This window comes from Lycorma delicatula, chromosome 2 (genome assembly GCF_047948215.1).
Source record: "Lycorma delicatula isolate Av1 chromosome 2, ASM4794821v1, whole genome shotgun sequence".
NCBI lineage: Eukaryota > Metazoa > Arthropoda > Insecta > Hemiptera > Fulgoridae > Lycorma > Lycorma delicatula.
Genome location: NC_134456.1, coordinates 5,371,849 through 5,388,929, shown reverse-complemented (window position 1 = coordinate 5,388,929; position 17,081 = coordinate 5,371,849). Strand labels below are relative to the sequence as shown.

General features: G+C 32.3%; 1 protein-coding gene across 2 annotated transcripts in view; it reads left to right on the top strand.

The window, feature by feature from the left end:
• The window catches only part of LOC142320440 (Golgi matrix protein 130 kD), a 112,744-nt gene that overhangs the window by 68,952 nt on the left and 26,711 nt on the right, over nucleotides 1-17,081 (top strand). For both annotated transcript variants that reach the window (XM_075358215.1, XM_075358214.1), the window contains exons 11-12: nucleotides 9,454-9,552; nucleotides 15,406-15,511. In XM_075358215.1, coding sequence (XP_075214330.1) covers nucleotides 9,454-9,552; nucleotides 15,406-15,511 — 205 coding nt within the window. The remainder of the gene's footprint in view (nucleotides 1-9,453; nucleotides 9,553-15,405; nucleotides 15,512-17,081) is intronic.

The window sequence follows — 17,081 nt, the reverse complement described above, 5'->3', positions numbered from 1 at the left end:
TGGGACTTGAACACTGGAACTCTTGACTTCCAAATCAGCTGATTTGGGAAGACGCGTTCACCACTAGACCAACCCAGTGGTTGGTCTAGTTAATTTACCTGGATTATGTCTGAAGAACTCTTAACTTGTTCTTCAGACAAAAAACTCTTTCAGAGCTTTATTTTTTAGACAAAACTGTTTTCTAATGCATTTTCCATCTTAGATGGACTGCCTCATTGGTGGTCATTTACTGTACTTTGTTCTGAAACATCGTTGCACGACAGAAATGGAGTTTGGCTTTTTTAATTCAATCATTCAAAAAGCTTTCTTCTGTTATAGCAGCCATCATCCAAGACTAGTTATGTGACATGATAATTAATATTGTTGTCCACAATTGCAGTTGTATCAAATTAAAGGCATTCTCTGTAAAACCATTGGTTACTGTGTTTACATACAAAATGTAAGTTTTTATAAACCATCAGAAGCATCTTTTTCATCTCTAATCATTCTACATAAACCTCACATAACTTTTATGAATAATTTAATTAGAATTAATGGTAGACAATGAAATGTCTGGATAATCATTACCTTCCATTGACGATTGAATCACAAAAGTGTGTCACTGTTGTTTATTAGGGAAAATTATTGTTTATCTGTGAAGTATCAGAATAAGTCTTAAATTAACATCTGAGTATGTATTGTATTATGGAAAATTTGTATTATTTCAAAATTGGCAATAAAATAACAACACAATACTATATACTAGTGTTTAAATCATTCTATGAAGTACATTAAGCTTTATTGGGTACTATGAACTGTGCTATTCTTAACAAAGATTTTTTGAGAATTTTACTTTGAGTATGGTTGGTTTGCCATTGAAGTAATGTTATACTTATTTACAACTGAGGAATATGCTGATATGATATTCATTTTGGGTATCTGTAATGATATTGCTACAATTGCTGCACTAGAATATGAAATATATTTTCCGAATTGCAGGATTCCAGATCTTTTTTCCAATCTTCAGGAAACAGGTTCACTACCTAGTATTCGTACCAGCTACAAACGATCTGTCCAACATGATGCTGTTATTGATGAAATTATTATCGATATTGTTCAATGCAGTCCAGGCAACAGTACATGACATCTTTCTAAGCAGATCGGAGTTTGGCATTCAATGGTTTTGAGGGCCCATAAACAATATAAGTTTTATTCTTATCATAATCAGCTAGTTCAACATCTACACCCAGGAGGTGGTCCACATCACTTGGATTTCTGCAATTGGTGGAATACTAATCTACAACTCTACAAGGAAGCTCTGTTTGCCGACAAGGCAAATTTCACTTAAGATGGTGTTAACAACTTATGCAATGAGTACACATATGCAGGAGTAAATCCTCATGAAATGGTGAAAGGCAATTTTCAACATCGATTTAACGTCAGTATATGGTGCGATCTTCTTTCCAATCAGCTGTTTGGACCATTCATATTACTTGGTCGCTTAAATAATAGGTCTACTTCCACTTTCTTCAAGAAGAATTGCTGCAGCTACTTGAAGATGTTCCTTTAGCGCTGACACATAAAGTATACTTCCTGCATGATGGCATGCCTACCTACTTCTCTTGTGCTCTTTCTACTCACTTAAATCATCATTTCCCTAAGAAACAGATCGGTCATGGAGGTCCACATTCTGGCCACGTAGATGACCTGATCTAACATCGTTAGAGTTTTGCGTCATGGGAGAGATGAAAAATATTATATACAAAATGAAAAAAATATATTCTCATAATTCACCTTATGGATGCAGCTTATTCACCTTATGGTTCACCTTATGGATGCAGCTGAGCAACTTAAGTACAGCCCTGAAGAAATAAAAAGAGCAACAAAAACTGTACTGAAGCGTGCCAAGAAATGTGTTGAAAATGATGAGCTCATTTTTGAACATTTTTATCTGGTACGTATAAAGCACTTTGGTCTATTGTACTGTTTCTAAATAAAATTCATATTTTTCTAACATTTCTTTTTATTCAACTTATCTTGCAGCATATTATTCAGAATTAAATTCTGTACAAGTTAAAAAAATGTATGTGTTTATTACCCATTTAACAAAGTTATTAAACATCAAAGATAAAAAACAGGGTTTTTTAACCCCATAAACTACTGCAATATTTTACCTGAAAAAGAAATTAAATATGAAAACACACTTCATGCATTTAAAATTATAAATATTTAATTATCAAAATGTACTGAAAATTTGCAGATTAATTGCATATTTAAGTATATGAAGTCTGAACATAAAGCAATAAGACTACCTTTTTTTGGCCGCCAAAGTGCCAACACTGTAAAGTTACTAGTAAACATATTAGACGATTTATATTAGGTATTAATATTTTTAGTCTATTTGTTGCCACGTGAGACATAAACAAACTTTTTGTGAAATTAGTTTTTATTGTGCGTTACAAAAACGAGTGATACTAATTATGAGCAATGTTGTGCGGTCAAGTTTTGTGTTAAACTCAGTGAAAATGCTACTGAAACATTTTAAAATTGAAAGGAGCATATGGAGATAACGCTCTGTCATGAACCCAAGTTTTTAGTTGGTTTAAATCATTTTCAGATGGCCGGGAATCAGTTGCAGATGATCTACGCTCTGGAGACCGTTAACATCAGAAAGTGACAACAATGTTGAATGAATCAGAGACTTGATACAGTACAACTGGCGATTAACTGTCAAAATTTTTGCAAAACAATTGAATTTGAACAATACTACAGTCCATCAAATTTGGACAAATGAATTGGACATGAAAAAAGTATGTGCAAAATTAGTCCCAAAAAACCTCACTGTTGAACAGAAAACAATAGGGTGGAAGTGTACCATGATCTTCTAGGACGAATTGAAACTGATCCTGTTTCTAGAAAATGTTATTACTGGTGATGAATCTTGGATATTTGAGTAAGAACCAGAAACAAAACACCAGTGCAAGAAGTGGCACACTTCAAACTCATGATGTCCCAGAAAAGCAAAAATGAGCAAATGAAAAATCAAAACCATGCTAATATGTTTCTTCGATAATAATTGCATTTTCCGTAAGAGTTTTTGCCTACAGAACAGACTGCAAATCAATATGTTAACCAAAAAATTCTTGAAAGACTGCGGAAAAGAGTTGCTGCATGAGACCAGCCATCAAAGACAACTGGATGCTGCATCATGACAATGCATCTTGTCACACTGCACTCTCAATTAGTTTTTGATAATGAAAATATTCCTGTAGTTCTCAACCACCTTATTCACCTGACTTGAGTCCCTGTGACTTTTTCCTGTTCCTGACTTTAAAGAAACACCTCATAGGACGCCATTTTGGAACAGTAGAAAACATTTTAAAAAAAGGAATCGACCATCTGAAGGATATTCCGATTTCTGAGTTCCAGCACTGCTGTGAAAAGTGGGAAAAACCATTTGAAGCATTGCATGGCTTCCCAAGGGAACTATTTCAAAGGTGATAGAATCCATGTATAGTTGGATTGTAAATAAAAAGTTTTTCTGAATCAGTTTCATTACTTTATTTACAGACCTCGTATTTCATTGTGAGCATCTCTTGTTCCTCAGCAGATATAAATGATACTCTGATGTGAGATAATCATTCATGTGAGCCATTACAATTGGTGGTATATCTGGAATTTTTTCACTCAAGTGTTTTATATATCACAAATTTATTCTATCTCTTATTGTAGCCCCAGAAAAAATGTATAGGTGTCAGTTTGGGGTTTCTTTTGCTGGCCAGGAAACTTGAGCAGTTCTTCCAGTCTAATGATTAGGGAACTTGAGCCCATCTTGAACATTTCTACTAAAGTGCACTTGAAAAGCATCTATACACCTAAATAGAGAAGGCGAGTCTAGTTGTTTGTTGTTCAATCTATATTTGTCGCCTTTGAATGATTGAGACTGTCTTTCAGTTTACACTCAGAATGGTGATAACTCAGGGAAGCAAATATTTCTTATTGAATACATCTTCCATAACCATAGTGAGTATGCACACTTGGTGAAAAACTAGTTTTCTATTAGATATCCAGTTACACTGGTACCTAATTTATGTGCTAATCAAAAAATTTAGGGAGAAAGGATCAGTAAAGACTATGAGCGAAAGGTATCATCATTTCTTGATGAAGAAAAACTGCAAGATATCCAACAAGCCCACTTGAAAGGTGATCCAACAGAAAAACATTGGTGTTATAGCTGCACAGAAGGCATTTCATTAGAAGCTGTCTCATCCCATAGAAAATGAAAAATGGCTCAGAAGTTATTGGCTATAGACTAGAAAGTGATTCATTACCATGAATGGTTTCAGCAGTTTTTAGCATTCTGATAATATTTTGGACTATGTTTTTTATAACGATTAGGAATGGTTCCATTTATTGAGGTATGTACTCTCATTTATGATCTATCAACAACTCACATGGCATACATAAAATTCCTCTACATGACCAGAAGATTGGGGTGTGGATTGCAATACCCAGGAAAAGAATAGTCAGCCCACTATTTTTCAAAGAAACAATCAATTCAGCTTATTATTGTGAAATCATTCATCACCAGTTTATTGGAGAGTTAACCGAGGACGAAATAATTAATGCTTGGATTCAACAAGACAAGTGTAACTGCACATACAGCCAGGCAGACCATGAAGTTGCTGCAAGTTTTCAGAGTACGAATCATTTCAAAGGCTTGTGGCCACCTTTTTCTTCAGACGTAAGCTTACCAGATATTTACTTTTTAAATTTTGTGCAAAAATTAATTTTTATTGAGGAAACCTCTTCTCCCACAACCTTCTATTAAACTGCAATATATAAACTATTAAACTGCTTCTATATAAACTGCTATTCTTGATCTCGCCAAGAACATCCCATATGAACAACGTGTGAGAGTTTTCAAGAACAAGGAGAAATGCGTCCAGGTTTGTCTGGATGTTGATAGAGATCATTTCCTACAATTACTGAAGTCAGTGTTTTACAATTGTTAGACGTACTAGTGCATAACAGGTGTATAGTTAGTTAGTTTTTAACATACTGTATAATGTGATGAGTATTGCTAAAATATGATCAATATCCCTTTGTTCCTTTATCACTATTTTTTAGTGTTTATAATACTTTAAAGAAAAGTAAAGCATTCCAGCAACTGTTCATTATCATTATTTTTTTTTTTTTAATGAAAATAAATTGACCCACCAATTCAGGAAGTGTGTTATTTTTTCACATTTATATATGAGGGTTATTTTTTTTTTCAAGGTCCGATCGGTCACGAAATTAAAACCACAGTGAAAATAAAAAATTTTTTATTTGTTACAAGTACTTACATAGTTACGCTATTTCTCTACATAGTCGCCACTCTGATTTAGACATTTGTCATAGCGTGGTACCAACTTTCCAATACCCTTGTCATAAAATGGAGCCGCCTGTGTTTTCAGTCATCTTTCTATGCAGGTCTGCAGCTCGAAGTCTGTGCCAAAATGTTGTCCTCCTAGCCAGCGTTTCATGTGAGCAAAGAGGTGAAAATCGGATGGAGCCAAGTCCAGGCTGTATGGTGAGTGATCAAACACTTCCCAACGAAAACACTGCAGAAGCTTCTTTGTTACAGCTGCATTGTGCGGCCGAGCATTGTCATGGAGAAAGACAATGCCTGATTACAACATTCCTCTCCGCTTATTCTGAATTGCCCTTTGTAGACGTTGAAGAGTCACGCAGTATGAGGCTGCAGTGATGGTCGTGCCACGTACCATGAATTCCACCAAGAGAACTCCATTCCGGTCCCAGAACAAAGTAGCCATACACTTTCTGTTGGAGAAGGTTCGCTTGAACTTCTTTGGTTTACTGGGAGAATGAGAATGCATCCACTGTTCAGATTGTTCTTTTGTTTCTTCAGTTTTGAAATGGACCCGTGTCTCATCCCCTGTGACAATTTTGTTCAAAAAATCTTCTCCTTCATTGTGATAGCGCTGGAGAAACGTTAGGGAGGCGTCCATTCTCATTGTTTTGTGATGGTCGGACAGCATCTTGGGAGCCCATTTCGCACACAGTTTGCTGTACTGAAGTCTCTCACTCACAATAGTGTAGAGAGCTGACCTAGAAATTTCAGGAAACGAATCACTCAATACAGAAATTGTGAACCGATGAATTGCCTCATCCACTCGCTCAACGAGATGATCGTTTGACAATCACTTCCTTCCCTGACCATCTGCATCATGAACATCTGCACGTCCTGCTTTAAAGTTCCTGCACCATTGTCGCATTTTGCTGTCACTCATTGAAGTTTCACCTTGCACATTACTTATTTGTGGATGAATTTCAGCTGCATTGCGCCCCTCAGCCTGAAGAAATTGAATTACCGCACGCACTTCAACTTGGCGGAAGATGCAATTGTTGTAGACATGTTTACGTACTAGCTGCGTGCTCAGAACTAAACGAAGTGACGCGGCGTGATTGAAGTCCATACTAGAGACTGTGCGCAACACATGCGCAAAGGTTCATCCGATTTTTGCATTGGTTTTTATTTCGCAACAGATCGGACCTTGAAAAAAAAACTCTCGTATTTTAGAAGAGCCATTAACAAATTGAAAAATTATCTTGGTTGTTGAGACTTCCTGATTTTATAGTAGCAACAATTGATCAGTTAGTTGCCAGTAAATGTAAACATCAATAAACAAAATGATCTTAAGGAATCTTTCATTACCATCAGTTCTATTCAGCATGTATTGAGCAAATTCAACTCATTTGGGATAATTTACCTGTCTTCATCTAATGTTAAAACTGAATTTTTTAGGCATGTAATTTCAATTATCTATGTGGCATGGTTTAGATTGTTGTTTTAAGTACATATTAAGCTCCAAGCTATGATGAGTGATAGAGATTTTTGGGTTATTTATGCACAATTGTTTTTTGAGACTTTATATTCTCTTCTTTTGTAGAAGGTTAACTAAGAGATTTCTTAATGTTCACCTGGTAGTTTTTTTAAATTATTAAAAGGTTAATTATGATCTTATTCATAGGAGCACCTGAACAAAAGTATACAGATATTGTTATTGCACTGTTAACATGTATTTAAATGGTGTGTATCATATTACACTAGTGCCAGTGTTTTGGCAGAGATGGGAAGTAGGATGGTTAATTGGCATACCATTCAAGGCACATTCAAGGTTGGAACTAAATTAAAAACTCTCAGTGTTTCTTCATAATCCAATACAGTTATGAATTAAATAATTGTTACCTAGATTAGTTTACATTTACATTACTAACGACAGTTGTGTGGCCCTTTATTTATGAAAAAACAAATAAGAAAGCCAGATGTAAAATCAATTATTAATTTGTAGCGGTTAAAAGTAAGCTTGTGTTATAAAACTTCATTTAATCTGATGTATAGGTTCTTATGACCGATATAATTATCTGGTATTTTTGGAATAATTACACTTTAGAGCAATTTGATAACTGTATTAGGTTTTTATATAAACATAGAATGATTTCTAGTAGTAATTATTAGCTTATTATTTGTTAAAATAAATAGAGTTTATACAATAAATAATTTCTAGTGATGAAAAAAATCATGTTTAAAAGTTCACTAAAAAGTTGATGGATTAACAGGATTTTACCATATCAATGAAAACTGAAAACACGTAAGGTATATGTAATCATTTTATTTTTTACTCTTTTCCTCATCATATTTACATTAATAATGATTTTTACTTTCTTAATTCTTTGAGTATGCAATTGAGAAAAAATGTGATTACTAGTCTAAATATAGGTGTACAAAAGCTTTATAGCTTTAAAGCTATTTAATATTTCTTTTCTTAACTTTGATTTACAGACATGAATCACAAATGAAATGAAACACTAAATCTTATAGTTTTTTCGTACATCAAATGCGAGCATCTTTCATTACATTGCACATATCCAACCGATTGAAGAGTTTATCCCATACGTTAACCAGCATTCTGGAGTAATGGAATTGTCAGTTGCTTCAACCCTGTGCCTCAAATCGAGTAGATTATTAGGTAATGAAGGCACATTCACAAGATCCTTTATAAAATCCCAAAAGAAAAAAAATCACATGGGGTCAGATCAGGTGATCTTATAGGACATCAGAAACAAGCTCTCTCTCATTGGGTACTTACAGGTTAATCCTGCAATGTTTGCAGCTTATCCAAATAATCAGCTCTTGTTATGCTTACTTTAGCAGTGCTGTCAAGCAGATATATAGGAATATTTAGTAAGTATATAGCAGTATATAGTATAGCGGATATATAGTAATCATCTAAGGCCATATGCACTACTAAAACTGCCCTTTTTACTATTTAATTTTAGCCTTAAATCAACACCGTACACCTTATTGAAGAGATATAACAAATTAAAAGCTTGATATTCTTTTTTTGTACACCTGGTATAACCTTTTAGATTATTTATTTATGTTTTAAGGTCCCCTATATCCTTAATTACTAAAATTTTTATTACAAAATTTTGTATGCGATTAGTCTCCGGCTTTACATTTCAGAAAAGTTAACTTACAAACATGAAATTTCTGATGTGATTATTAATCTGTATTGAGAATTTATTATATTAATTTTTTTAAATTAAATATAGACTGTTTTACATTGAGATCATTTTATTGGCCACATCATAATACTATACACAATAATCCCACTATGGATTATAATACAGAGATATTGACATTTGATTTCATTCATGGAATGTAGTTATGCACAACTGGTAATATCTTACAAGTGTTGGAAATGTCCCATTTTCCTGAAGGCAGGTCTGAAACCCTTTGCACCATATTTTTTGAGATGAATTCCATTAGCCCTGATGTCTGCGTGAAGGGTGTCAAAAAATATGGTGCGAAGGGTTCAGACCTGCCATCTGGAGATTAGTGGATGCTTCCAATAGTTGCTGTAAGAAATTACCAGTTTGTGCATAACTACATTCCATGAATCAAATCAACTGTAAGTATCTCTGTATTACAACCCATAATGCAATTATAGTGTACAGTATCACGATTTACATGATAAAATGATCTTACTATACGTCAAAGGTAGTTGAACTTGAAGAAACTTAATGAAAATTTGTTGAAAAATGATGTTTTTCTCCTTCAAAAAATAATATCTTAGGAATACCATTAAAAAAATATTCAAAATCTTATTTTTAATAATTGTTATTTATTTCTGAATGAAATTTTATCAGGTTGGAAAATTTCCATTTTTATCATAGAAGTACACAGTTAAGTTTTAGATTTTTCAAATGTTTAATTTTTTTTTAAATTGCATTTTTCTGATAGTAGCTAAAATTATTGTCATTTGGTGTTCTTAATAAATTTTTTAATATATTATTACAGGGTATATTATTGTAGGATCTTATTACAGCTTGGTTTTAGAATATTTTAATTTAATTTATTATATTATTAATATGTTTAATTAACATTTAAATGTTTGTTTTTAGAGCAATAATAAGTTAGAATTGACTGAAAAACTTGAATTAGAACAGAATCATTGCAAAGAATTAACTAAGCAACTGGCTCAACTCACTACAGTTAATAAGGTAAGTAATTATTTAAATTATATTTATAGTCGGTGAGTGGCTGGCAATATATGGTCTACTGACTAGCATTGCAGTCACTGATAGTAAGTACAGTATGTGGCAGCAATATATATACAGTAAATATCATTTATAGTGACCTCCAAGGAACCAATGATTTTAGGTCATTATTACTGACAGTCACTACAATATCTGATGTTTAGGTAGCTTAGTGGTACTACTTTAATATGCCATCTACACAGGTATTGTAATACAGTAAAATAATAATCACTAGAAATAATAATAATAATTTATTCCATAATAAAATAATATAAAAAAACAAAAAAAAATGCGATAATAAATACAAATTTGGTAGCGAGAGAAGATAGAGAAAAATTGTAAAAATTACTTTTTCTGCAAAAAGTCGGTTATTTTGCTTTGTTTCAAAAATTTCTTGTTGTAATACAGTTTTTTAAGGTTTCGTTTCTAAATCAAAACAAACACTGTTTGTTTCTTCATTAGCAATATCTGTAAAACTGAGAAACCAGCAAACAGTTTTCATTGCCGCTAAAACTTATGGAAGATTTGGAGGTTAATGTCTTCATCATTGTTGCTATCATTAGTTTCGTTGTCATTACCTATGTCCCTGTTTATTTCTGCTAGTACTGAAGCCACTACATCATCATCTGTTACAGTTACATGCATTTCTAAGTCTGTGTCAACCTCTTGATAATCTTCAAACAATGCATTTGACAATGATTACTTTTGCAGACTATTGCCCTATTCTGCTAAAGATAAAAATCCTGCGTATCAAAAGCAATTTTTTACAGTCAGCCGACAAACCTCAATCCATGATCTTTCTAACATAATTATAATATCCAGAATAGTTATTTGTGTTTCGTTTTTTTTATCTAAATCCTGTATCATTTGTAAAATTAGGTGTTTTTTTCTAGTAGACTTTTACTGACTTGATCACGCCTTGATCTAAGGGCTGTAAGACTGCTGTACTTTTCAGTGGTAAGAACACTAACTTTATACACGAAAGATTTTCAACGTGTGGATGAGCCGAACAGTTGTCAATGAGCAGCAGTATTTTGCCATTTTTAATTCATGGTCCCATTTTTGTAACCAAGACTTACAGATGTGTGTCATCCAAGCTTTCTTGTTACTTTCATACTTAATAGGATGCGATTCCAATTTTTTTAAACATCGGGGTTTAGCACTCTTCTCTATAACCAGAAATTTTTTTTTGTCAGTTGCAGTCATATTTATAGCAATTAGTATTGTTAGTCTTCCCGATGAACATGTGTTGCCTTTAAACCAAAGAGTTCTTTTTGGCGTCATTTGAAAAGAAAAACTGGATTCATCAGCATTATAGATATTTTCATTCGAATAGCTCACTTTTAATTTTGGCCAAATGGTTTCTAGCCATATTTCTGACACACTGGTTGGAGCTGCTGCAACCTTACTGCTTATTCTTCTCGGGACAATATTGTGATGCTGACGGAACTGTTATATCCAAGCTGAAGTTATTTCACGTGGTTTACCAAATTTTTCAGAAAAATCGTTCGCCTTAGTTTGCAATATAGGGTCGCTAACAGGGATATCCGTAGTCCTCTGGTATTTAAACCATTTTAACAGCGCTTGGTTTACATAATTATGTTGACAAGGCTGTAATCTTTTTGATTTTATAGAATTTGTTTCAATATTTTTCTTAATTTTTTCTCTGTTTTTCCATATCACCGATAATGTTGAATGACCTACACCTAATTCTTGGGCAATGTCCTTATTAGTTTCACCATTCTCTAACCACAAGATAATGTGCACCTTTTCCACTATTGTGAATGTCTTTTTGCAAAGTCATAATTAAATCAATATTAAATGAATTACACAGGATGCGTAAAATAAAATACTATACCCGCACGATATGATACACCCACAGCATAAGATTAATTACAACTGAATGTGGCTGCTTCAGTTTACAATAATCTGGTACAGGAAGAAGATAAGAAAAACAAGAACTACGTACATATGCAGGTAAAAAAGAAAAGGTGACTCATTTTAACCATCAAAATATTTCTGTAGCTACAATGTAGGTATACTATGATACTGACGAGTCACTTCCATCCGTCATTATAAGGAATAAAATATTGCACTGCAGTAGAAAAAATAAGTCATAATAACCAATATGTCACTACAACCAATGTAATTATAAACAGTATACATACTGTATTTATGTATTAACAGCATACCAAACCAACCAAGAGACAAGTTTTTGGTCACTGTATCTGATATGATGTCATTATATTCGATGTCACTATAAACGATACTTACTGTATATGTTTTTCTTAGCTTTGCCATGAATGAGTAAAATTAACTCAAGGAGTGGCAAGTGTTAATTTTTAGATGGGAGTTTGGCATTCAGAATTTGATTTTTCTATTAATAAAATTCTGACAATTTTGATTGGTGCAGTATTTTTTCAGTTAAAAACAAATTATATGTTTTAAGTAAATTAAAATTTTACCAGAGCTGATGTAATAATTTAAAAAAATAAAATGGTACATAAGTAATGAACTTTGAATGTTATAGTTATAAATGTCAAAAAACATATTCATTGTTGTAAATATTATTTAGTTTTGTAATCCAAAAACTATTGAAATATGTTACTTATCTAGGATGTGTAATTGCTGCATTTAGAGTCAAATTATTTACATGAATTATTATATACAAGCATTATTAAATTGTTGTAGTTTGTATGTACATTTTATTAAACTGTTAAATAAATCATCATATATTTTATTTTTAATTAATTTGTTCTACTGTAGACCTTGTCTAATTAAATATAGACTAAATTCATTAAGTTCTGGTTGATTACTAATTTCAGCATCAACTGTGATTAGTTATAGATCACATGAAGATAATACCAAATTAAAAAAAAAATATTCTTTATTAGAATAGTAAGTGAAACACCTTTCTATGAATCGGTGACACACTTGGTTGGCTCTGGAGACTATAGAATGATGAGAATTAGTTCTTAAATAGGGAAAGCAGATATTTCAGCAGTTATTGTGGTCCCAGATATTTGATGATTGATTCTCCCTTAATAACAACAACTGAAAGCTGTTAATTATTGTGCAACTGAAAGTAATATAAAAATATGTCTTTTTTTTAAAGAAATGTAGTTTTTATTCCAACTCCTTTTATTTTTGTGGCTAAGTAGTTATATTTTATAGCTACACATTATACTATTAAATAAATGCTACCAGAATCAAATTTTGAAGATCTTGAGATTTCATGATCATCTCTAACAAAACAACACAATAATAATAATAATAATAACATTGAAAAATTTTGAAAGTATACACGAGGCATGTTTTTAAAAGTAAGGTTTGTTTTGAAATAAAAGCAAAAGTGAAAAGTGGAGAAAACTGAAAAACAAAACAAGATCTGGATACCGGTGTTCTTTGGTGGTTGGGCTTCAATTAACCACACATTTCAGGAATGAATCGACTGGAGACTATACAAGTAAACTTCATTTACACATTCATACACACCATCCTCATTCATCCTCTGAAGTAATATCTTACAGTGGTTCTGGAGTCTAAACAGAAAAACTTAAAAGTATGAACAAACTTTTATTACTTACTTCAATTTAACAAATTTTTCATAGCGTTTCATTAGCTTCTTCAGAACTGTTTTTACCATAAAAAATCAGATTATTCCTTGTACTTCACAACTTGGCAGGATCTTGAATCATAGCATTCGTTATAAATGAACATACGAGGTGTGATAAAAAAATACGGTGAATGAATTTTTATAGTGGCAACTACTGACGCTACATCCATATGCTGTAATTTGTCCAATAGCATGATCAACTGAGACTGGCAAGTTGTAACATGTTCGAGCTTGCCAGTCAGCTGCCAGAGCCGCTAGAGTGAGGTTGTGTTTATCGTGTCAGTCGCGCAACATGGATTTTGAACAACGCATTAACATTAAGTTTTGTTTTAAGTTGCAAACGAGAGCCAAAGAAGCTCACGAAATGTTAGAATCGGTGTACGGCAATAATGTGGTAACTTTGAAGACTGTGTACAAGTGGTATGACCGATTTAAAAACGGAAATGAGTCTGTTGAAGACGAGCAGCATGCGGGACGTCCAGTAACCTCAAAAACAGTTGAAAATGTGCAAAAAGTGGAAACAATGGTTCGTTCAAACAGGCGAATGACTATTCGAGAGATCGGAAGACCCATCTCAAACGGATCCGTTCAAAGCATTTTAACTTTTAACGACGTACGAAGAAAGCGACCAGAAAAATGGACCAATGGCTTCCTTCTTCACCACGACAACGCGCTGTGTCACACCTCACTTCTCATTCGCGAGTTTTTGGCCGAAAAAAGTGTTCCTGTCTGTCCACATCCGCCATACTCACCAGATTTAGCACCATGCGACTTTTGGCTCTTCCCAAAAATTGAAACTGTGCTTAAAGGAAAACGTTTTGACACCATTGCTGACATTGAGAGGGCCATGACCGAGCAGCTGAAAGACGCCTTCCAGAAATGCCTCCAGTCATGGAGTCAACATTGGGATAAGTGCATTGCTAGCCAAGGACAGTACTTTGAAGGAGATTAAATTGAATTCTATGTAACCTTATTACTTTTTTTAATAAAAAATTATTCACCATATTTTTTGATCACGCCTCGTATATGAAGTAAGGTGAGGTAGGGAGATATGTTCACTGTGGGTCCCATATCTCAAAATATTACTCAAAGAGTAGAATAATTTTAAAAAAAATAATTCTTTATTTTTCACACTATAATGTTCCAATTTAATTTCTATACTAAGTAGTAATAGTCTGTCTAAAGTGAAGCCCCTCCCCATAGTAATCAATTTTTTTTTTTATACAAATTATAGTGGAATAAAGTTTATGGCTGGGTCTTGTAACAAGAAGAGCCAGTCAAAGGCTGAGAACCATCTAGGGATAATGAATTTGGTTTTAGAAGAAAATTTAAATGATAAAAATTGTAAAGCAAGATAAACATTACAACTTATTAAACAGATAATTAAGAATATAAGCAATAATTTAATTATAAACGTACAGGAAATTATTGCTTGTAATTTAGAAGCAGAAATTATTGCTTGTAATTGATAATGTAGAACATAGGAAGTATGAGGCTGGCACCGAGTGGGATAAATGTAGAAGTATAAAGCAGACAATTGACAAATTATAAAAAATTTTAATTGCATACCATAGCTTGTATTTTATAAAATTCTGTATTATTATTTTATTCATATATTCATTTACCAATCATTATACTGAACAATACCATTCATTATATAATATCTATCCTATCATTATTATGATTTTTTTATTTATTAGTTTTAAAAGCAGTTTTCTATTTTACCAGATAGTTTTTAATAGTATCATAAAATGATGCATAATCAGTTTTGAATATAAGAACATGTCTTTAGATGCTTAGTTTTCAAAATTCTAATAATAAATTTTCATAACCGTTTCAAAATTTCATTGTATCAGTCAGAATTAATAGCATGCCCTGTGAGATAATCAATTAGGTCAGCAGGCTTTCAGTCTAGAAAATTGTTAAAAGAATCTTCTCGGCTGAAATCTGTATATGAATAGTTTTGGTTGAAGGATTAATTATTTATGTTATTTTTTCTCCTTTGTCTTTTTCCCTTGGTATTATAATGATTCATCCAATTCTTGTAATAGCACTGATGAATGATAGCTTAAAAATAATTTTGTCTATTTCAAATAAGTAGCTTGTAATTAATAAAAAAAGCTTAGTAAAAATATTTTGAAAAAATATGAATAAAATATTTATCTGTATATTTTTAAATAGAATATTAAATTTTCATTTAGGTGGATGACAATATTGAAGAGAAAATTGGTCATAAACAAACTGAGATTATAGAAAAAATTGATTTCTGTTCACAAACATACCACGTAAAGGATCCTGAATTTTCAGGTACATTTCATGTCTATGATATATCATCTGTATACATTATATTTAATTTTACAATTTTTAAATAAGTATTTTATAAATATTCAGAATATGTTTGATTTTTGCCTAAAACTCTCCTATTATAGGGTTTAATCTCGGAATTATTAAAAAAATTTGGATAATTTTTTATCAGTTTTTTTAATTTGCCCTCATTATATTAGAAAGGCCTTAGAAATGAGGTTTGTTCAAAAAGTATCTGATCAAGGAAAAAGATTAGCTTACCTTTCAGTGGCATCCAGCTTGGAAACTACCAGAAACCACAAGTTGCCATATCTCGAGAAGAGGAAGCCTGGCAAACTGCAAAATTCTATGCTCAACCAAGAGATTCTGATTAGACGCAAAGAGTTAGTGGGAGCATTGTCGTAATGCAACTGATAGTTCCATTTCTGGTCCTTTACACTGAACCATGTAGAAATATGATAAAGAATCTTTTGATAATACTATTTATTAATATTTTTCCCTTCTGGTGCATATATATGAAACACAACTCTACAGTACTTGAACACAACTTCACTATTTTAAATCAACATAACTTTGACTTCTGGTGCAAATTTCTACTGCAGTGGCCGAACTTTGGTTTCTTATCATATCTTCACATCCAAAACTATCTTGTTCTTCATTAAGTCAAAATACTTTTGACAAATTTTACCATGTCCTATGCAACTTCACAACAGCTCTCTCTGTAAAGAAGAAAAGAGCTTTGGCATAAATTTTGTGGCTGCTCTCTACAAGCCTAAATCATCTTTTAAAATTGTGTGTGCAAAATCGTTACTATCCCATTGTTATTAGTAATCTCTCCAATAGTCTTCCGTAATGAAATTACACACTTTGTTAATGAAATCTGGATTTTGATTAGTCAGTCGCCAACTGGTTTCAGTACAATTGAAGTTTAGTTATTTTAAAACCCATTATACCATTTGATTTGTGTAAAGCCTACAGCACCGTTGCTGAAAGTCTGGTGAATCTGAAGAAATTTTTTTTTAACATATAATGCTTTTGGTAATGCTTAATGTACTGGCTGTGGATGTACTGGCTGCCTAACAGTTACTAGTTCCCTCTTTATGATTGTGAAAATAACACCTGCTTATGTGTATTTGATTCTACTGCCTGCCTCATCATGTTTTGTTTTTCCATTCAAATCTGTATATACTTATTTATATATATAAAATATAGTAAATATATTTTGTATTTATAGTTACACAGTATTTATGTATACACATGTATAAATATCTGGATTTCATAAAAAAAAATAAACCACTTATTTTCTTTTTGAAAAGTATGATAAAATGAAATTATGATGATGTTTTATGAATCAAGATGTTTAACTTTTACTGTGTTATTTACAAATTGAAAAAAATTGCTTGTCACAGAGAAGATATAAACTAGTGATCAAATTAAACTTATAGTAATAAAGTACAAATATTAAGATGGATCATCGTTTTCATTTAGAGTAGTTAGAAAAAAATACTAATTCATTCTTTGAAATGAAGATGTAATTGTAAAATATATAGTCATTAAACCCAGACTAACTTGA